Source organism: Neophocaena asiaeorientalis, unplaced genomic scaffold (assembly GCF_003031525.2).
Source record: "Neophocaena asiaeorientalis asiaeorientalis breed wild unplaced genomic scaffold, Neophocaena_asiaeorientalis_V1.1 scaffold629, whole genome shotgun sequence".
NCBI classification, from domain to species: domain Eukaryota; kingdom Metazoa; phylum Chordata; class Mammalia; order Artiodactyla; family Phocoenidae; genus Neophocaena; species Neophocaena asiaeorientalis.
The window spans coordinates 2406808-2428771 of NW_020175468.1; the positions used below are offsets into that span (position 1 = coordinate 2406808).

General features: G+C 51.7%; 2 protein-coding genes across 7 annotated transcripts in view; one reads left to right on the forward strand and one right to left on the reverse strand.

Moving 5' to 3' along the window:
• Nucleotides 1-13533, forward strand: part of TEAD2 (TEA domain transcription factor 2) — a 14470-nt gene extending 937 nt beyond the window's left edge. Inside the window, exons 2-13 of one of the 4 annotated variants that reach the window (XM_024768191.1) lie at nt 829-1066; nt 1461-1525; nt 1984-2046; nt 3125-3136; nt 3355-3462; nt 3558-3616; nt 5760-5824; nt 6880-7028; nt 9387-9560; nt 11215-11376; nt 12030-12182; nt 12724-13533. In XM_024768191.1, coding sequence (XP_024623959.1) covers nt 835-1066; nt 1461-1525; nt 1984-2046; nt 3125-3136; nt 3355-3462; nt 3558-3616; nt 5760-5824; nt 6880-7028; nt 9387-9560; nt 11215-11376; nt 12030-12182; nt 12724-12837 — 1356 coding nt within the window. In that variant the 5' untranslated portion in view covers nt 829-834 and the 3' untranslated portion in view covers nt 12838-13533. Of the gene's footprint in view, nt 1-268; nt 1067-1460; nt 1526-1983; nt 2047-3124; nt 3137-3354; nt 3463-3557; nt 3617-5759; nt 5825-6879; nt 7029-9386; nt 9561-11214; nt 11377-12029; nt 12183-12723 lie in introns of those variants that run through there. The other 3 variants (XM_024768192.1, XM_024768190.1, XM_024768193.1) reach the window with 3 other exon arrangements.
• CD37 (CD37 molecule) lies at nt 13521-18555 on the reverse strand. 3 transcript variants are annotated; one of them, XM_024768194.1, is made up of 9 exons: nt 18365-18555; nt 18186-18258; nt 17136-17260; nt 16939-17013; nt 16286-16390; nt 15391-15627; nt 14961-15044; nt 13836-13903; nt 13521-13734 (listed from the first exon to the last, which is right to left on the reverse strand). In XM_024768194.1, exons 1-9 carry the CDS (start codon nt 18431-18433, stop codon nt 13560-13562), a joined length of 1011 nt encoding a protein of 336 aa, XP_024623962.1. In that variant the 5' UTR covers nt 18434-18555; the 3' UTR covers nt 13521-13559. The 3 variants fall into 3 exon arrangements, with proteins under 3 accessions (XP_024623962.1, XP_024623964.1, XP_024623963.1); XM_024768196.1 differs by having other exon boundaries at nt 13521-13903; nt 18365-18554; XM_024768195.1 differs by lacking the exons at nt 13521-13734; nt 13836-13903 and adding an exon at nt 13914-14674.
• Between the last annotated feature and the right edge of the window lie 3409 nt (nt 18556-21964).

The following is a 21964-nucleotide window of genomic DNA, read 5'->3' on the forward strand; positions in this document are numbered from 1 at the left end:
GGGGCCAGAGAGGAGGCTCTCTCACTGGCCAGCCCCTCCCCTGATGGGGGTTGTGGGAAACTGGGGGAGGGGACGCCTGGGCCCTTTGTTCTGACTTTCCTGATGGCAGGGCGCCCCTGTCCCCCAGTCTGTGGTTCTGTAGGTCTTTCCTGGCCTTGGCTTGAGTTTGTGCCCTGAGTCTCTGTCCCCTGCCCTCTGGGTCTCTGTCCCCCGACACTGGGTCTCTGTTCCCTGTCTCTGGGACTCTGTCCTCTCTCTCTAAGTCTCTGTCCCCCTCTCTCTGGATCTCCCCTCAGCCTTACTAGGGCCTGTGCCCCTCCTTCTTTTCTAGCAGCTGCTGCTCACATCCTGGCACCTGTTCTCGGGGTGGGACTGAGAAGATCTCACCCACGTCCCCCTTCCCTGCAACTAGGCTCTGACTCCTGTCTTCTTTAAACCAGTAATCCACACCCAAATTTTCAGCCCTCCTGGACACTAGTCATTACTCTGGGGTCTTCAAGACTTCATCACAATCCAGGCTCCCCTGAGAACACAGGAGAACGCTCTCACCCTAAGCTTCCCCAGAAATCCATCCCCTTTCTCCTCCAGGACCCAGGAGTCCAGGCCCCCAGTCTCCTGCTTCCCTCAGATCCAGGAGTTCGGCCTCCAGCCCCCTCCTTTCTCAGACCCAGGGGTCCAGATCCCCAAACCTCTTCTCCCTCAGATCCAAGGGTCTGGGTGCCCCCAGCCTCCTCTCTCAGACCCAGCAGTCTGGACTTCTATCCCACCCTGCTCTGAGGTCCCTCTGGGTGGGTCAAGGGAATGTTGCTGAACTCTGTGTTCCTCCAGGCCCAGATGGGGGAACCCCGGGCTGGGGCCCCCCTGGACGATGGCAGCGGCTGGACAGGAAGTGAGGAAGGAAGCGAGGAGGGCACTGGCGGCAGTGAGGGGGCGGGGGGAGACGGGGGCCCAGACGCAGAGGGTGTCTGGAGTCCAGACATCGAGCAGAGCTTCCAGGAGGCCCTGGCCATCTACCCACCCTGTGGCCGGCGGAAAATCATCCTGTCCGATGAAGGCAAGATGTATGGTGAGTCCAGCCCGCTCTTTTGCCTTAGCCCCCACTGGTTAATAAAAATATTAAGCAACACTGATGGAGCTCTAAGCACAGTTCACATAAAAGCACATTGTATCCTCAGAATGACTCAGGTAGGAGTTAGCATCACCATTTGCACAAATGAGGAAACCAAGGCCCAGCAAGGCTAAATGATTTGCCTGAGGCCACAAAGAACCAGTATGTGGAGGAACTGGGATTTGAATCCAGGCAGCCTGGCTCCAAAGCCTGCAGTCATAATTCCTCTCCCTTATAGCCCCCGGCTTGCTATGGACCTCTGGGAAATGTTGCTTCTCTCTCCTCCCCTGGTGTCCTCTCTGTTGGGAAGTTCTGCTGAAGGTCTAACTCTGTTCCATCTTTGACTTTTCAGGTCGGAATGAACTGATTGCCCGCTACATCAAGCTGAGAACAGGGAAGACTCGAACTCGCAAACAGGTCTCAGGACTGCCTTGTGGGCTTCTGTTTGGAGTGGGCTTGTCTTGTCAGGGTCAGCCTACCAGCAGATTCACATTGAGGAGAGGCTTGTTCATGTGTTTTTGCCTTTCCTTTCGGCCCCTTTGTTAGTACACTCTAACTGTGCCTATTTTGGTGTAGTTCTCTTAGCAGTTGCATGAGAACTAGAGGGTAAGACAGACCAGAAGAGAAAAGGATGGGGAAGAGAAATAAGACCCGGATTTGCTGGGTCTTGGGATGATCAGTAGTGTTAGTGAGAAAAGAATAGCCTTTATGGACACATCTGTGTTCTTACACTCCAAGATAGCTGGCACTTTCTATGTATTTGTCATCTTTCGTGTTTCAGCAGCTCCGTGGGACACCTGGAGGGAGGGAAGGGGTACGGGACGCAAGGGGTGAGTGGCTGTGGCCTGAATCTGCTTCTTTGTCACTCCCTTCAGGTCTCTAGTCATATCCAGGTTTTGGCCCGAAGGAAATCGAGGGAAATCCAGTCCAAGCTCAAGGTAGAGGTCAAAGGACCATGGCAGACACCCTGAGAGGGAGGCAGAGACCTTGAGAGGGGGGATAGGGACCCAGAGAGAGGGGGACAGAGACCCAGAGAGAGAGGGCAACAGAGGTCCAGAGAAAGAGGGAGAGACCCAGGGTGGGGGACAGACCCGGAGATGGGGACAGAGTCACACAGAAGTAGACAGATGAGGGGAGCAGAGACCCAAGGTGGGGGTTAGTGGCCCAGCAGGGGGGTGAATAGAGACCCTGGGTAGGAAGAGTTGTCATAGAGAGAGGGGGACCGAGATTTAGCTTAGGACAGGCAAGAAGGATGGGTCGTTGGGCCTGTCCTTTGACTACTGCTGTCTTCATCCTCCCTCTCCTCTCCTCCCCTCCCCTCACTGCCTTCTCCCTCTTATGCTGTGAGGATCTCCTCTTTGTCTCCTTCTGGTTCATCTTTCCATGTTGCCTGCCTGCATTTTCTGTGCCCAGAAATCTTCATTTCCTTTTGGAGATGTTCATATCCCTTTTCTTTTTTGCATCCTCTGGATTTCCTGTTCCGTCTTGGCCTGAGACCTTCATTTTCTACTCCTCTGAGTATGGGGTCTTTTCTGCCTCTTCCTTAGGACTTGGGGACCACTACTTCCTGTTCTTTTTGTGCCCAGAAGCCTCCCCATCCTTTTTCTTTAAGTCTGAAAACCTTCACTCCCAGTCTTTGGTCTTTTGTGGATCTCACTGTCCCCCTCCTTTCTGGGCTGGGAAACCTTCACCGTCTCTTCTCTCTGGGTTTAAAAGTCTCATTTCCTGTTGCCTGTGTATTCGGAAACCTCCACTTCCGGCTCTTTCTGAACCTAGAAACCCTCATTGCTGTCTTTTATTCTGGGCCTGGGAACCCCTTTCCTCCTCTAGGCCTGGCTTTCTCTACTTTCTGTTCTATAATCATCCCTTGCTCCCACTTCCTTCCATCGCTCAGCTCAGGGTGGCTGGACTATAGGGGTTGGGAGGGCAGGAAGGTAGAGTGGGGCAGTCCAGGCCTCATTTCCTAAGTCGTGTTTTCTTTCTTCCTTTGGCACCCTCACCCACCCCCATGGGCAGGCCCTGAATGTGGTAAGTCCCCTTACGCATCCTCCCACCCTCTCCCTTTCCCAGACATTCCTGAGGAGGCCAGGAGGGGCCGGGGGCTGTAGTGAGAGGGATTTGGACCCTCACCCAACCCTTTGCCTTGGCTCTGCATCTCTGCGGGCTTGCCCTGCCATGTCATTGTCCCACCCTTCCTGTGTCGACTGGGACTTCCCACTAACATGGACCTCCAACATTTCCTCCAGGACCAGGTTTCCAAGGACAAGGCTTTCCAGACAATGGCCACCATGTCCTCAGCCCAGCTCATCTCAGCACCTTCCCTGCAGGCCAAACTTGGTCCCGCCGGTCCTCAGGTGGCCTGGGTTGGGGATTGTGGGGTTCAGGGCTGGAGCGGTGGGATTGCAGTTTCAACAGGAAATTGATTGAGCCCCCTTCTTTGTCTCTTCAGACCCCAGAGCTTTTCCAGTTTTGGTCGGGGGGTTCTGGGCCCCCCTGGAATGTTCCAGAGTAAGTACTTCCTATTCTGGCTCAGCACCTGCTCCCCCTCCCCCCACCTCCAGCCCTTTCTCACCCCATCTTCCAGCTCCCAACTCTTTTGTGAGCATAGATTCTGGAGTCAGGCTATCTGAATTTGAATCCCAGGGAGGAGGCTGGGGCAGTGATCCGGAGAAGAAGACTAGGTCTGAGCTGGGATAGTGAGGAGGGGATGGGGAAGAGAGGAGAAGGAGGGATGGTGCTGGGGCCTGATGGACTGAGAAGGAGGGACGAGGCAAGGAGAGTGCTTGGGGTCTGGCTGGTGACTGGGGTTGGTGGGACCATCCAGAAATGTGCAACCTGGGGAAGGAGTGGGTTTGAGGAGGAAATAAGCTCAGCGTGGGATTGATGTGATGAATGTGAGGGGCCTGTAGGATGCCCATGGGGATAATGACCTCCCAGTGAGATTGTCTGGGCCCCAGAGGCTCATGGGAAAGGCTTGTTCTCATCCCATAAAGGGGGTTCTTGGGCCTGAGGGTAGAGCAGGGCTCTTTATCTTCTCTCAGAGTCGGAAGGAAGAAAATGGGCCCCTTTTCAGCTCTGAGAGAGCCTTGAGGGTGACAGGATATGTTTTAAGCCTAGAAGATAGAAAGGGCCCCAGAAGCTCATGGGAAATGGAGTTTTCAGCCCATGGAGGTGGCAGTGGATCCAGGCTGGGAGAGAAAAAAGTTTGCTGGGGAGGTGCTGCTGGATGGGGACAAAGGAAAGGGTCAGAACAAGTCCCTGGGGGCTGAAGGAACTACAGGTTTGCAGGGGAGAGGGTTGGGCTGGAAGGAGGGGTGGTTCAGCAAGCATCGCACTGGGCATCGGGGTCCCACCTTTTATGGGGCTGATAGTCAAATGGGGGCAACGAATGTTAATTAAATCATCACCTAAATAAAAACAAAATTGAAGTGTGTGCCGTAGTGTGGAGAATCAAAACAAGTTCTTGGGTGACGGAGAGAGTTCTGGGGGTTTTTCTGAGGAGGTAACACTGAAGGCCAAGTAGGACTTAGCAAGGTATATAACGGAGTTGGGAATATTTTAGGTAGAGAAAACAGCATGTGCCAAGGCCCTGAGGTGTGAAAGTTTGGGGACTTCCAGAAACCGAGAGAAGTATTAAGCCATTGGCTGGTCAGTCAGATGTTTATTGAGCACCTACTAAGTGCCTGGTACTCTTTTTGTATTGGGGACCCAGCATTGAACAAATTAGAATTCCTGCTTTCGTGGAGCTTATATACTTGGAGAGGGGAGGAGGCAGACAATAAACATATAGATAAATAAATAAGCATTAATAAGAAAAGAATAAATGTGGGAAATAAAGCAGGGTATATATCCTCTTTTTAGACAGGGGTCACGAGAGGCCTCTCTGAGGAGGTGGCATTTGAGCCGTGGCCCTAATGGATAAGAGGGTAGGGTATTGGGGTTTAGATTTCAGAACTGGGATGGCAAGTACTAGGTTATGGTTTCTGCGGGTTCAGGTCTAAATGTCCATGGAGTTTGTGTCTTTCTGATCTTGACCTTTTGACACTTGGCCTCTGCCTGCCCTCTGACATCTCAGTCTCCTCACCACTATCTCCTGGGCTACCCATAGGTTATTGGCTTCTAGAGCCTTGTTGTCGAATACTGCAGTCACTAGCCACATGTGGTTATTGAAATGTAAGTTAATTAAAATTAAATAAGAATTCACTTCCTTGGGAATTCCCTGGCGGTAGAGTGGTTAGGACTCGGCACTTTCACTGCTGTGGACCAGGTTCAACCCCTGGTTAGGAAGATCCCGCAAGCCACTCAGCGTGGCCAAAAAAAAGAATTCAGTTCCTCAAATATCCTAGCCACATTCATACTCAGTAGTCACAGGTCATGTGCTCAGTAGCCACGTGTGGCCAGTGGCTACTGTATTGGATGGCACAGATACAGAACATTTCCATCATCGCAGAAAATTCTATTGGACAGCCCTGCTTTATTTTATTTTATTTTTTAAACATTTATTTTATTGAAGTATAGTTGAGGCTTCAATGAAATGGTGCCCATAATGTACTTGCACAGGGTCTGGCTTGTCATGGCCCCTCAGTAAATGTTAGATGGTACGATTAGCATCTTTCCTTCTTACTGACTCCCAGTTTCCTTTCTCCCTCAGTGTGAAGCCATTCTCGCAGACACCGTTCTCCTTGTCACTGACTCCTCCATCTACTGACCTCCCAGGTAAGAGCCTGTTCCGCACCCTCTCTTGTTTTCCCCTCTCTCTTCTCAGCCCTGACTGCCTTTCCTTCAACCTTCCATTGATCAGGGGATACATTCTTACTGAGATCCAGCTCTCAGGCAGGGCCTGTGAGGGTATGGAAAGATGAGTCACAGACTTTATAGTGGTTAAGAGCCTGGCCTCTGTAGCCAGATCTACTGGGTTTATGGTCTGTCACTTGCTGACCTAAAGGACATCAGGGATATTGATATATTAATCAAGAGTCTTTAGCTGCACATGACAGAAACCCAAATCAAGCTAGATGACCAAAAAAAAAAAAGGGGCGGGGGGGATTTATTGGTTCAGGTAACTGTTATTTCAGGAGTTATGGCTTCAGGCATGGCTGGATCCAGGGGCTCAAATGGTAGCATCAGGACTTGCCTGGGTCTGCTTTCCTCTGTGGTGGCTTCATTCCCAGGCAGGCTCTGCTTACCTGGTAGCAAAGATGGCTTCCAGAAGTCCATGCTGATGTGGTCCTAAGTACTCACATTGGTGAAAGAGAGCTCTCAGGTTCCACAGATTCATCAATTGGGAATGTTTTTGGCTGCAAGTTACAGAATATCCAAATTAACAGTGCCTTAAACAGTAAAGGCTTTAATGATTCCACATAACAAAAAATCTGGAGGTGGGCTGCTCCTGTGCTGGTTCAGCAGCTCAGCAATACCAGAACTGGCATCTCTACAAGTCTCTTGGCCTCTGTTTTATTATCCCAAGATGGCTGTTGTGACTCCAGGCAACACATTCCAAGCAGGACTTGGCCAGAGCCAAAAGCTTTCTCCTCCCAAAGTTCTGTCTTTTTCATTCAGGAAGAAACTCCTTCCCAGAAGCCCCCCAGCAGATTTCCCCTAACGTCTCATTGGCCAGGACTGTGTCACATGGCCACCTCTAGCTGCAAGGGAGGCTGGGAAAGTGAGTATTTAGCTTTTTCAGCTTCTAAGTGGAGGCAGGCAAGAGAGAACAGTGCTTGATATATTCAATAAATGTTAGCAATTATTATTGTTTGTTCTTCTCTCTCTAGGGTACGAGCCCCCCCAAGCCCTCTCACCTCCTGCTTTGCCCCCACCTGCCCCATCACCCCCAGCCTGGCAGGCTCGGGCTCTGGGCACTGCTCGGTTGCAGCTGGTAGAGTTCTCAGCCTTTGTGGAACCTCCGGATGCAGCTGACTCTGTGAGTGAAATTTTGGGATAGTCACTGGGGAGTTTTGGAATGAAGGGGGTTATAGGAAGGGAAAGCATAAAGCAGGGGTTCTCAAATTTTAGCATGTGTCAGAATAACATGGAGGGCTTGTTAAAACACAGATTGCTAGGCCCACCCTTGGAATTTCTGATTCAGTTGTTCTGGTGTAGGATCTGAGAATTTGCATTTCTAACAAGCTCGCAGGTGATGTTGATGCTGCTGGTGCAGGGACCACACTTTGAGAACCTACTAGAATAAAGAAAGTGGAAGGTCATGGGGTCATGGATTGGAAAGGCCAGAGGACATCATCCAGGACATTGTTCATTCATTCAGTAAACATTTTTGAGTGCCTACTGTGTGCCAGGTTTTGGGGTGGATACTGGGAGCCTGGAGAAGAAAATCTGTTTCTAGGTGCCAGCTTTCCTGGCCTAGGATGGAGACAGATGCCATATTAGTCAGAGTGGACTGACTGTTAGAAGAAATAACTCCCAACCCTCAGGGACTGAACAACATAGAAGTTTCTCACTCATTAACATTTCAGTGTGGCTGGTTGGTAGGAGCCTTCCACACAGTGATTTGGGGAATCCAGGCTTCTTCCATTTTGCGGCTCTGCCATTTTCTAGGGCTTCAGAAGATGCTGCTGGATGCTCTGCATCTGGCTGGCAGATGGTGGAAGGCAGAGAGTCAAGACTTATGCAGGTTTTATGAATCTGGCTTGGAAGTGGCCACTATTAGGTCTGCTTACATCCCATTGGCCAGAACTTAGTCATGTGATCACACCTAACTGCAAAGGAGCCTGGGAAATGTAGTTTAGCTGTGTGAAAAGGAACTGGGATTTGTGAACAGAGTCTCTGCCATAGTGACCTAAACGCCAGTTTCTGTATATCGTGGTCCTGGTAAAACCCAAGTCAGATGAGGTTAAAACCCTCCCATCTCACTTGGAACAAAAGCTAAAGTCCTTTCAGTTGCCTACAAAGCTCTGGTTGATCTGACCCTCATTTCTGTTCTGATCTTACCTCCTGCCCTCTCACCCTTGTTTACTCTGCTCTGCCACACTGACCTCCATGCCCTTTCTCAAACATGCCAGGCCCACACTTGGTTCAGGGCCGTTGCATCTGGATGTCCTTTCCCCAGATATCCCCATTCTCTCCCTCCATTCATTCAGGCCATCGCTTGTCTTCTCAGATTGGCTTTCCCAAGTCACTTTATGGAAAATGACAGTCTTGCCAGCATTACTATGCTTTATTTTTTCATAGCATATGTCACTCTCTGAAGGTTATATTATATCCATGGAATGATTTTTTAAAATTTCTGTCTCTGCCGGTAGCTCCATGAGGTAAGGTAGCCCTGGGACCCAGAATAGTGCCTGCACACAGTAGGTCTCTCGACAGATGTCTGTTGAATAGCAAGTGTGTGCTGGGATAGGGGAAGCTCACATTTCTGTGGGTGTACAGAGGAGTAATTGTACCTGGGGAGTGAGTGAAGACTTCCCTGAGATGAATTTGCCATGTGCGGAACTGGATGTTTCAGACACAGAGAAACAGCATGAAGTTTTCAGGGAAACAAATAATTGAATATGGTGGGAGCTGGTGAGGCTGCAGATAGGTGGGTAGGTGCTGGTTCTGGAGGAACTGACATTGCCAAGCTGAGCGAGGGACCCAGACTTTGTTTAGAGGGTAGTGGGGAACCACGGAAAAGGTAGGGTATAGAGATGCCATCTGATTGCGATCAAGGGAGGCTTTCAGGAAGAGGCAGATTTGGACGGACTTGGGCTTGGAAAGACAGAAGGAGGATTTGTATTGGAAGAGAAGAAGGGGAATATTTTCAAGGTATGGACAGAAGTGATAAGAATAAGAACAGATAGGAAGTCCTGATGTGGGCTCTGTGGATTTCCACCCATCCATCCATCCATCCATGAATACCTATTAAATACAGGGTCAGGTTGAGGGGGTGTGGGCTTTGTCCTAGGGGTACTGGAGAGCCAAGGGAGGATTATGAGCAGGGGAGGGCCAGGGTTAGCTCTTTAGCCAGTGAGTGAAGAACTGAAGAGGAGATTGGAGGCTGGGAGGCCAGGGAGAAGGCTGGGGTGAGGGTGGGAGAGGACAGGGCTGTGGGGATGGTGAGCAGGGGACAGGGCAGGGAATTGGAAAGTAAGGACAGGGCTTGGGGACTGAGATACTGTGGGAGTAAAGGGGCAGCAGGGAGTGGGGACAGTGCCTGAGAGCTGGGCCCAGTGGAACAGCGAGCAGGAGCTGTGGCGATGGTGACGGGGTGTGGGATGGGCTTGGGCAGCGAGGGCTGGGGGTCCAGCCCATCTCCCACTCCTCACCCGTGGCTGTCCCTCCTCAGTACCAGAGGCACCTGTTTGTACATATCAGCCAGCACTGCCCCAGCCCCGGAGCGCCCCCCCTCGAGAGTGTGGACGTCCGGCAGATCTATGACAAATTCCCTGAGAAAAAGGGTGGTCTGCGGGAGCTGTATGATCGTGGGCCCCCCCACGCCTTCTTCCTGGTCAAGTTCTGGGTGAGTTCCACCACCAAAAACAAAAGTGCTCACGAGTCACGTGGCCTCCTAGCTAAGGCCACTGGCTCTAACAGAGAGTCTCGGGACTTAACCAGGTCAGCCTGGGCCTTACCAGTCCTCATGGCTCAGAGTGTCAGCCCCCTCAGCAGCAAGGAACACCAAGGAGTTCTGGATGGGACCAGTGCAGGTGTGGAGACCTCCAGCCTCCCCAGGTCCCACTAGACTTTGCCACACCCAGTCACGCAACTTATACGGCCCTGGGGATTTGCTTGTGACATTTCAGACTTCCCTATGTCCCACCTGACCACACCAAACCTTGTTGCTAAGGAATGGCTCCTTCCCCTTAGCAAATGAATCCTGGAGTGTTTGGTCTCTAAAGAGGGGACGAGGCTTTACTGGGTTTCACCAGACCCTGTTGCTAAGAATGTCTGGCCTTGAGGAAGGGACTGAAGGAGCTGGGGAGTGGCTTTGTAAAGTCCTGTATTTATTTAGCAGTCATTTATTGAGCACTTAATGTATATAAGCCCTGAGCCAGGTATGTAATTGTGAATAAGAGGGTTTCTTAGGCTTATTTGGTGTGGTGTCCAGTACAATGACTGATGCTATATATAGGGGTTCAATCAATATTTGAATGTTTAGGTGGTGCTAACTCTTGTGGTAACCAGGGCTGTGGAGGGATATACGTAGTCTCCGAGAAAGAAAGCCCGTAGCTTCCATGGTTATAAAGCATTCTGGTATGTGATGTGGAGGCCTGAGACGGCTCTGAGGATGTGCTGCTGAAGTTTTAGGCATTGTTAGGGCTTAAGACACGCCTCACAAGGTCCCAGGTCTGGAGAGCAACCCTTCAGAAGCCCAGTATGTGAAGGGCTGCAGGGGAGTGGCCGGGAAGGCCTTCTGTTTTCTTTAGCTTCACAAGGCCCTGTTGCCAGGGTGATGGATGGAGTCAGGCCTCTGAGGAGAGCACTAAACCACCCTGGAGAATGACCTGACCAAGTTAGCAACTACAGTTAGGAAAAGGAAGAGATATGCCTCCTGGGAAGGTGACCAAGGGGCTCAGACCAAAGGTGTGATGGGGTCTTAGGCTTCATTAGGCTCCACTTGGCCTAATGGACTGTCTTCCAATTGGCCACTGGGGTCATGAAGGGATCTGACACCTGAGAATTGGCTGAAAGGGCCTGGGAGAGTTTTCTAGAGAGGAGTCAGGGTTCCCCAGACCTCACCATGCCCCATTGCTAGGGAATAGCCACTTGTCTTAGCAACCAGGGTCAGGAAGGGCCCTGAGGGAGAGCCTCTGGTTGCTAGGGAATAGCTGCCTCCTTAGTAACCAGGCCCTTGGAAGGGGCTGAACACCTGAGTTGGGGGTTTCAGGAGAAAAAGTTGAATTCCAGGGCCTCCTTGGTGGGGAAGTTACTGAGGAGAGAGGGTCAGGACCATGGGGGACCCAGACATGTTTAACACTGATGGAAGGAACGGTGGGTCTTCTCCAGAAACTGGCCCATGGAGAGGTGGGGACTTTAAATGTTGAGGAAGAGAGATGGGCAACTGCAGGGCAATGGGTGACACCAGGCCATGAAGCACAGTTCCCACTTTAGAAGAGTCCCCACTGTTTATAAGGGACACCCCCTCCAACTTACCTGTGCCTCCCCATCCCCAGGCGGACCTGAATTGGGGCCCGAGTGGCGAGGAGGTGGGGGCCGGCGGTAGCAGTGGTGGCTTCTATGGAGTGAGCAGCCAGTACGAGAGCCTGGAGCACATGACCCTCACCTGTTCCTCCAAGGTCTGCTCCTTTGGCAAGCAGGTGGTGGAGAAGGTGGAGGTGAGGCTGGAGGGGTGGAGCTCTGGGCGGGTGAGTGCCCAGCCACCTGCCACTTTGGGGGTGCAGACTAAATGGACTGGGAGCCACGACAGCTCAGGCCTTTGGGGGTCTGCATGGTGGGTGGGGGGTGTCCTAACCTCTTTTAATGCACGGGCTTAGAGCTAATCCGGAGTTCCAAAGTGATGTGTAGAGGTCACTTTGAGGGTTTAAAGATACTGTGTGGTACAGAGATTTACAGTCACTAAGATTCAAAAGGTTCTTGTGGATTTGGAGGAGTCCGTAGGGCAAGGAGGTTCAAGGGTCACACTTAGGGGTTGCGGAGGCCTTGAGGGGGTTCTCAAGTACAGAGGTCAAATAGACTTTGGAGATCTCATGGAGAGTCTTTGGAGGGTTTGAGGGTATCTGAGGGCCTGGAGGGTTTTGAGGGTTCAGAGCACAGCTTTGAGGGGCTGGAGGGGTCCCTAGTTCCAGGCTCAGTGAGCCTGAGCTGGGTACCCAAGGGTTCAGGGTCCCATCTTTGGTCACTGTGGATGGGACAATGGAGGGAAGATGGCAGTGGGGAGTGGGTGTGGCATCTGAGTGGGGCTCAATTCCTGGGGCGACCCCTGTGTCTCTGAGTCACTGTCCCCTCCACTCCCTGTCCCCTGGTTCAGACGGAGCGTGCCCAGCTGGAGGACGGGAGGTTCGTGTACCGCCTACTGCGCTCACCCATGTGCGAGTACCTGGTGAATTTTCTGCACAAGCTGCGCCAACTGCCTGAGCGCTATATGATGAACAGTGTCCTGGAGAACTTCACCATCCTCCAGGTGATGCGCTGGTGCTGGGCCTCAGCAGGGACCCTGATACGGAGGGGAGTGCCTGCAACAGACCCTCAGCCTAGGGACCCTTTACCTGGGAAACTGACACAGTGGGGACCTCACACTTGACCCTTAGCTTAGGGGACCCGTTTACCCAGGGAACTGTTATGGTGGGGATTCCACAGCATTCTCATAAAAGGGAAATTGACCTGGAGGACACCCCACAGTGGATCTTCAGCCTAGGGGACCCCCTTCACAGGGAACCTAACCTTAGCCCAGGGAACATGATATGGTAGAATCTCCTTTAACTTTGGGAAGTATGATGTGGTGGGGACCCCCTTGACCCTGTAATGTGATATAGCATCTGATATGAGGCCCCTCCCTACTGACGGTGAGACCTAGAACCTGGCATGTTGGCATCCCATCTACCTGGGGGAACATGACATGGTGGGGATCCCTTTCTTGGGTATCCCATGATTCCTCGGGCAGGGCACAGTGTTCCCTGCCCTCCCTTCTAAGCATAAACCCCTTCTCCTGGCCTCCTTGGCAGGTGGTGACAAACAGAGACACCCAGGAACTGCTGCTCTGCACCGCCTATGTCTTCGAGGTCTCCACCAGTGAGCGGGGGGCCCAGCACCACATTTACCGCCTGGTCAGGGACTGAAGGGGGACCCCAGAAGTGGCTCACCCCCGGAATACCCTCCTCCCAGGAAGGACCTCCAGCTTTCCTCACGTTTCTTACTTGGCGGGGGGGTGGGGGTGGGTGGGCTGCTCCCTCTTAGGACCTTAAAAGCTCAATGGTGAGTTGAATGGGCTGGGACTGAGGGGAAAGGATGGATCCTGATATTGGGACCTCACAGGGGTGTCTGAAAGGACAGATCACTCCAGAGCATTTGACACTGGGGACAGGAGTGAGACAACCGGTGGGACAGCACTGGTTTCTGTCTCCGACAGGCATCCTCCCCCTTCTCTGTTTTGGAGGTCTTGGAGGGCCCCAGTTACACATTGGCTTGTCCCTCTCTGTTTTGCAGCAACCCCCTTCTTCCCAATCTGCCTCTCCTTACCAGCCCCATCCCAGGACCCTGATATTGAATTTTGAAGGTTAACCCTTTCTGTGCAGGAGTAGAGCCAGGTGGGCCCTGGAAATATTTTTTTTTTTTAATATAACAAGAGATATTTATAAGTGGGTGTTAGGGTCATGACTTTTTCTCAGCTGGGCAAGCAGTGGGGTGAGGCTTTTAAATCTCATGTCCTCTTCTAAATGGGCCGTGGGGCTAGGCTGTGTTGCCTCCTTCTCCTCCCCTCCCCCCAAAGTGTGTTGGTTTGTGTTTTGACAGAGGATAAAGCTATTTTACCAAAACGCAGGGGATTTATTTGGCGTTTGGGCTAAAAATAATCTAGTGGGAGGTGGTAGGCCGACAGAAGAGGCAAAGAAATGAGGTGTCTTTGGGGCAGGAAGCTGGTGGCCGGAAACCCCAGGTCCCACGGGAGAGGTGACAACAGCGGGTCAGGCAGACATCTGGGTCCCCGAGGGGAATGAGGGCTCAATGGCTGGGACCAGCTGGGGATTAAACAAATATTTACAGGCGACAGGGAACTAAATGCCCAGGGCACTTGAGGGGGGCGGGGCAGGGCTTCGGGAAGGTCGGGGCCTATCGGTACCGAGCGAGCCGATCGTAGACGTGGTCCAGGTTTCTGCACAGGAATATGGAGAGCGTCATGAAGCTGAGCTATAGAGAAAGGAGACGCGGTCAGAGAGGTCGAGGGGGTGCCGGGGAGAGTTGGGGGTCCCCAGGGAAATAACCTAGGGGGTGGGGCCAGGGGAAGAAAATAAGGGCCCTCGAGTTGGGCGGGGTTGCGTCATGGGAGGTGTGGAGAAGGGAGTAGGTAGGAGATGGGCGGGACTAGAGGGAGAACTGGGCCTGGTCGTGAAAGACTCAGTCAGGGACGGGAGTTTGGAGAATATGGCGGAATTAAGGGTAAAAGGGCTAGAGGTCATTGGGTAGGACACCAAAGGGCGGGCCGGGGAGGGGTGGGAGCGGAGTTGAAGCAGGAAGGAATAGGGTGGGGTAAAGGGAATCCAGCTGCGTCTAGCATAGGTCTAGAGTCTGAGAAGCCGCGTGATCCGGAGAAAGCCCAAAGTCCTTTATTCCGGAGGCTTATCTATCTCGCCCTCCGTCTCGGCCTCTAATTCCATCTCGGCCTCCATCTCCGCGCCTACACTCCCGGTCTCAGGTTGTTCCTCGTCTTGATCCCAAAGGGGCCAGGGCCCCAGAGCCATGGGCAGCTTACCCTGCGGGGCCTTGTCCCCCCAGTTAGGGCAGGCACCGCCATGCCCCAGCCAACCCACAGACTGCTGCTACGCCCGCTGCTGCTCAGCACACCATAGCGCCTGCCGCTGCCATCGGTGCTCTGGCCGGGCCCGCAGTTCGAACCTGCGGCTGGCGTTCCCGGGGGAGCATGCTGCGTGGTAGTAGCAGGCTCAGCCCCGCCACACTCACCTGAGGGGAAAGGGGAGGGATATTGCGGCCAATAGCAGGAGGCTGATATGCCAAGGAGGACCAATGGAAGCCTCGCGAGGAAGGGCGGGAACGCCTGCTCCTTCCGCGCAACCAATCAGGGCTCACAGAGGCTAGGTCTCCTCCCTCGTCCCAGGTGGAGCCTCAGGAGGGCCTGGATTGGCTGACGCTGTACCAGGGTTGAGCCTTTCCCTGAGAGAATGGTTGGACGCGCAATTTGGGGCGGGGCCATCTAGACCAATCGCGAGTGGGGGCGGGACCAGATTACCTCAAGTAGACCCACGCCGAGACAAATTCCCACTATGGAGATGAGGTTGTTGTGCAACCACTTCTGGAGGCTCCGTGCGCAGCCCTGGGGATATAGGGGAGAGGTTACAGGTAGGGTTCTTTTGGGGATTCGCCCTCAAGCCTGGGCCCACTGTTCTCCTCCGCCCAGCCCTAACCCTTCTTTCAGGTACCGCTCCCCTTCCATAGTTACCAGGGTTCTCTAGTCTCTCCGCTTCGGCCGGTCCAAGCCTTCCCCTCCCCAGGCATCAGCGTTCCAGATCCTGCCCTTTCGCCTAGGCCTTTTCTTTAGGCCCCGCCCTTCAAAAGACCCCGCCCCTTGTAGGAGCTCTGCCCCTCTTGTAGTACCTCCCTTTCTCGTAGCTCCACCCTGTCAGGCCCCTCCTACGTCCTGCGCTCCAAATCCTCCCCACCTCACGGTAGATGTAGCTGTTCGCGGGGACCAAGCAAATGTCTGCATTGTGTCGGGGCCGCGCCAGTTGTCCGAGCCCGCTGAACTGAGGGAAAGGGATCTTATCGAAGATTGCGGAGTCGTTGGTCGCCGATGAGTTATAGCAGGAGCAGGGCACGCGATGCCCTCTCGATTCGTTGCTCCTCAGGCTGGGGATACGGAACCAGTCCTGAGGAGAGTTCCAGCCGCAGCAGCGCAGCTAGGAGAGGGACAAGAGTCAGAGGAACAGGGGCTGGAGGGATGCAAGATGCTTTGGGGGATCAGGGGACTGGGTGATGGGTATGAGGTCATACTGGGGAGTAGAGGGCTAAGTGGTGGGTGCAGGGTGGGGGACTGTGAGCTGGGCTGGGGTCATGGCTGGGCCAGGAGACATTAGGCGAACATGAGGTTGGGAGAGACAAGTCACGGGGGTAGGGGTCATGGGGCTCGGGGGAGGAACTGCAGAATCGTGCTGTGGAATGAAGAGTGGATAGGCAGTACAATTCAGCCTCAGGGAGGGGACAAATGGATGGGAGGGCGGGGTCATGTGAGTGACCAGGGAACGGAGTCTCACTTGGGCCGGGTCCCTTGGGAACCAGAGTCACTATTGGGCAGGGAGTGGGGTCACGCTAGGGCCTTGGGGCTGAGGGTGGAGTCTTGTCGAGGCGGGGGGCGGAGCCACTGCAGGAGCTGGGAGCTGGGGCACTGGGCCACGTCGCCGCGGCTGGAGGTGGAGTAGGTGAGTAGGGTTACTTTAGGGTCCTAGAGCTGGGGGCTCAGGTCGCGTCGGGGCCAAGTCTCTTCCAGGCAGTGGGCGGAGCCACGTCAGAGTCCCAGAGCTAGAGGGAGGGATCCTGGTGGGTGGGGGACTCACACACCTGAAACTGCACGTAGTCCCAGCTCTCCTCCGCAGCCGTCTCCTCCGGGTGGGCGCGGTAGGTTTGGATCGTCTTCAGCACGACGTTCTCCACTTTCCGCTCCAGCTGATAGGCCGAGAGTGAGGATGAACCACCACCTGCCTCCCCACCGCCATCTGCCCCAACCCACTCCAGCCACTCCGTGGTTGTCTTAGCCTCAGGTAGTCCCTGAGCATCTTCAGGTCGGCCTCGGTTTTTCGCTAAATGGCTAGCTATGTCTCTATCCCTCAAAATCTCCCTCTCTCTGCCTGTTTCTATCGTCTGTCTTTCTGTTTCTCCACTATCTCCCATGATCTCATTCGGTTTCTGTCTCTTTCTCGGAGCCTTCTGTTTCTCTGAGGTTTGTTTGTTTGTTTTCCTGCTTCCTTTTGGATTTGTGTCTCTCTTCCTCTGTCCGTGTCGGTGAGTCTCTCTGGCCCTCCCTGTCTCTAGCTCCTTCTCTGTGTCTCTCTGCTAGTCTCTGCATCTGTCTCTGTCTTTCCGTATCTCTGTTTCTTTCTGTCTTCTCTATCTCTGTTATTTCTCTTTGTCTATGTCAGCCCCTGTCTGCCTTTGTTTCCGTCTCTTTCTACCACCCACTAGCTGGGGTTGGCGGGGGGAGAAGGGGAACTCACCTGGACCTTCTGAGTGGAGATGAGGATTCCCAGGGTGATCTGTGTGGCAAACAGGAGCAGCAGTGTCCCAAAATACTGGGGAGGGGCAGAGTGGAGAGGTCAGGCTGAATCCCTCCGCAGGATGAAGGAGCTGCCAGGGCTCTATTTGAGGGCAAGATGTGAATGAGCCTAGGGATGGAGGGGGAAGGGGCACTCACCAGGCCCAGGAGGCAGCGGAACTCCTTCAGGGCCCCCACACAGCCCAGGAGGGCAAGGCCCATGGTGAGGATTCCAGAGATGGCCAGGGCCTTGGACCAGATCTGCAAGGGCATGAAGGACAAGCCTGGGGGAGGTGAGAGGCAGTGACGTTTGGCTCCATGTGCACAGCTCCAGGCAGCCCCATTCCATACCCACACACCACCCAAGCGGGGGACAGTAACCTGGGGGACCTCTTCCTGGGCTCCTGGCATCCTTTTCTCTGGGTCTCTGTCCCTGTCCCACCCTGAATCTCTCTATCCCTTTTCTTCTGGGATTCTCTCCACCTCTCTCTGTGGGTCTCTGTCCCTCTCTCTCTTTGGATCTCTGTTCCCTTCTTTCTAGATCTCTGTCCCTCTTTCTTCCCAGTCTCTGTCTTTCCCTCTTGTTCTCAGTCTCTCTTTCCTCCATCAGCTCCTACCCACCCCCAATAGTTTCAGCCCCATCACTTGTTCTGTGACATTGGATCAGCCATCTAAACCTCCCTGAGACCTAGGGAATAATGTTATCTATTTCCTAGAGTTGTTTTGAGCAACACATGGGAGGCATGTGTTCAACTGGTCCTCTACACAGGGCAAACACATTACATATGAGCCATTAGGATTTTGACTATTACCCCATTGTTATTTTCCTACAATTATTATTAGTGTTGATCTGTTCTTTTACTTCCTTGCTGTGTGACATCCAGTAAGTGTCTTCCCCTCTCTGAGCCTCAAGAGAGGGAAGATTTATGGGAGAATCTGATGAGCCTCTGCCCAAGATCTGACACCTAGGAAGTGTCTGAGAAATGGCCATTATTATTACTGGTATGCACAACTCATTTGCCAGAGGAAGAAGCTGAGGCTCGGAGAGTTATGGCAGTAGCAAGTGGTGGAGCAAAGCCTGCGATCAGAACAGGGAGTTGGGCACCATGGGCCTCCCTGGGTTGAGGGAGACCACAGGAGGTCCTTGGAAGGGAGCCCAGTTCATGCCTGCTCCAGGAAGGCCCACCCGGACTGCCCCAGCTCCCTTACCCACAAAGGACACGAAGCTGGTCTTGTCGATGAGTATCCAGATGCCGAAGCAGAAAATAAGGCTGCCTAGGACCTGGGGAGAGGAGGGGAGAGCATGGCCGGTGGGCAAAGGGGGGTTTGAGATTGGGCAGCTGCGGCAGGGGCTGGGGCCTGGGCTGGGGAGCCGGGAGGCAACTCACGAAGAAGAAGAGGTTGAAAACGAAGAGGAGGTACTTGATGAGGCTGAGGCAGCTGTCCTGGGCTGACATCTTCTCCTAGAGGTGTGAGAGAACAGTGGGAGGGACAGGACAGAAGGGGTGGTGGCAGTAGGGGGACGCAGGCCTGAGAGAGAGATAGGGAGAGGCCGAGAGAGAAGAGAAAGGAAGAACTCAGAGAAAGAGGAAGTTCCAGGGGCAGAGCCCCACCCCCTCCCTTTACATGCGAGGTGACTTTCTTCTGTGTCTCTGTCCCCATCTCCCTCACCTGCCCCACTGGGATGCACACACCAGTACCTGAGGGGCCTTGGAATTGGTGGGCACCAAGGACACACCAGGCAGTTTTTCCCAGGTCTCCATGGCTCAGGCTGGGGGACGCGCAGGGAATCCTGATCTACTTCCACCCACCTACTCTGGGCACCAGGACCCCAGGCCGGCCCTGGACAGCAGCCGACCTCACAGACACTCTGACCTCACTGCCTGCAAAGCTCTGCTATCTCTGCATTCATCTCTGTCCCTGCTTCCCGGCCCTCCCAGTTTCTTGTCTTCCTCTCTCTCGGTCTCTGTTCTTTTCTCTCTGGATCTTTATCCTCTCTTTACCTCTGGGTCTCTGTCCCCTTCCGCCCCAGGTCTCTATCCTTTCCCTGTCTGGTTTCTGGCCGCTTATCTATGTGCCTGCCCTTCTTTCTCTGTTTATCTACCCCCTTCCCCCACCTTCCCGACATTGCCCCTCTCTCGGAGTCTGCATCCTGTTCTTGGCAACAAGTGTAGACCAAGGTCCTCCCACGTGCTGGGCCAGGGGCTGTGCACCTGGGGGAAGCGAAAGTGCTGCAGGTCCCAAGTGGGAAGGTCCCCAGTGCGAGGGGGTGACTTGGCCGTACCAGAACACTCAGAGCGGAAGCTGAGCCTTGGGCAGTACTTCCTGCTTCTGCAGTGAGGCCCCTAGAGGGGCAGGCCCCACAGGAGTCAGGATTGAGCCCAGGACCTTGGCCATTAGATCCGGGTGTGCAGTACCTGATTGTCTCTAGGCCCGAGCCCCGCAGCCAGCAGCCTTTGAGGTCTCCCCTGATGCCCTGCAGGCTCCTCAATTTTGTCAAGTCCTAAACGCCTCATGGATTTTTAACATCATGGATGCTCCTACCATCTTGACATCCACCCAGGCCCTGGAAAACCAGACCTTCTTAGAGACCCAGTACCCTCTCTTTCTTCTGAGCGATCTCATCCACTTTTTTTTTTTAAGTCTCCAAATGTAATTATTTGTTATTAATGTCATCAAAAATCAATTCATATTAATAGTATTCTGATTTTTGACTCGGGGCTTTCTTTTTTCCTCCAACTTTACTGAGGAATAACTGACAAGTATAATTGTACATATTTAAAGTGTACAGAATGATGATTTTATATGTATATATGTACATACATATATACGTATATGTATGTAGTGGAATGATTGCCAGGCTCAAGCTAATTAACATATTCATCACTTCACATAGTAAACTTAGTGTGTGTATGGTGAGAACACTTAAGATCTACTCTCAGCAACTTTCCAGCACACAAAACTGTATTATTAACTATAATTGTCATGCTGTACGTTAGATCCTCTGATCAGAACTTATTCCTCTTATAACCGAATGTTTATACTCTTAGACCTGTGTCTCCCCATTTTCCCCACTCCCCAGCCCCTGGCAACCACCATTCTACAATCTGTTTCTGTTTCTATGAAATTGGCCTTTAAATTTTTTTTTAAAAAAAGATTTTACATATAAATGGTACCAGTATTTTTCTTTCTCTGGCTTCTTTCACCTAGCAGAATGCCACCTCCCCCTCCCCCCACTGCAGGTTCATCCATGTTGTCCCAAATGGCAGGATTTTCTTTTTTATGGCTGAATAATATTCCATTGTGATATATATATATTAAAGTTAGGGTTAGGGATGTATCACATTTTCTTGATCTATTCATCTGTTGAAGGACATTTGCTTCCATATCTTGGCTATTGTGAATAATGCTGCAATGAACATGAGTGAAAAGATATTTCTTCAAGATACTGACTTCATTTCCTTTGGATATATACCCAGGAGTGGCATTGCTGGAGCATACGGTGCTTCTATTTTTAATTTTTTGAGGAACCTCCATACTGTTTTGCATAGTGGCTGCACCAATTTATACATTCCCACAAGAGTGCACAATGGTTCCTTTTTCTTCACATCCTCACCAACACTTGTTATCTCTTGTCTTTTTGATAATAGCCATCCTAACAGTTATGAGGTGGAATCTCATGGTTTTGATTTGCATTTCCGTCATGATTAGTGATGCTGAACACCTTTTCATACCTCTGTTGGCCACATGTATGTCTTCTTTGGAAAAAAATGTCTATTCAGGTCCTTTGCCCATTTTCAAATTGAGTTATTTGCTTTTTTGCTGTTGAGTTATATGAGTTCTTTATGTAATTTGAATATTAACCCTTTATCAGGTATATGGTTTGCAAATATTTTCTCACATTCTTCATTGAAAACTTTGCCCTTTCAATATATTGATTGTTTCCTCTGCTATGTAGAAGCTCTTTTGTTTCATGTAATCTCACTTGTTTATTTTAGCTTTTGTTTCCTGTGCTTTTGGTGTCTTATCCAATAAACTATTGCCAAGACCAAAGTGGTAAAACTCAAGGAGCTGTTTCCCTATGGTTTTCTTCTAGGAGTTTTACAGTTACAGGTTTTACATTTAAGTCTTTCATCCTTTTCAAGTTAATTTTTGTGAATGGTGTACAATAGTGGTTCAGTTTCATTCTTTTGCATGTGCTTATACAGTTTTCCCATTTATTGAAGAGACTGTCCTTTTCCCACTGTGTGTTCTTGGCACTCTTCTCAAAAATTAGTTGACTGTATATGCATGGGTGTATTTCTGGACTCTCTCTTATGTTTCACTGGTTATGTGCCTGTTTTTATACCAGTACCATATTGCTTTGATCACTATAACTTTGTAATATAGTTTGAAATTAGGAAGTATGATGTCGCCAACCTTGTTCTTCTTTCTGAGGAGTGCTTTGGCTATTCAGGGTCTTTCATAGTTCCATACAAATTTTAGGACAGTTTTTTCCTATTTCTGTGAAAATTGGAATTTTGATAGGGATTACATTGACTCTGTAGACTGCTTCGGGTACTATGGGCATTTTCACAATATTAATTCTTTCAATCCAAGAACATGGGATATCTTTCTATTTATTTGTGTATTCCTCAATTTCTTTTCTCAATGTCTTATAGTTTTCAGTGTACAGGTCTTTTGCCTCCTTGGTTAAATTTATTCCTAAGTGTTTTATTTTTGATACATTATAAATGGAATTGCTTTCTTAAGTTTTTTTTAGATAGTTTGTTGTTAAGAGTATAGATATGCAGCTGACTTTTTTTTTGGCTGCATTTGGTCTTCGTTGCTGCTTGCAGGCTTTCTCTAGTTGTGGTGAATGTGGGCTACTTTTCGTTGCAGTGCGCGTGCTTCTCACTGTGGTGGCTTCTTTTGTTGTGGAGCACAGGCCCTAGAGAGTGCAGGCTTCAGTAGTTGTGGCGTGCAAGCTCAGTAGTTGTGGTGCACAG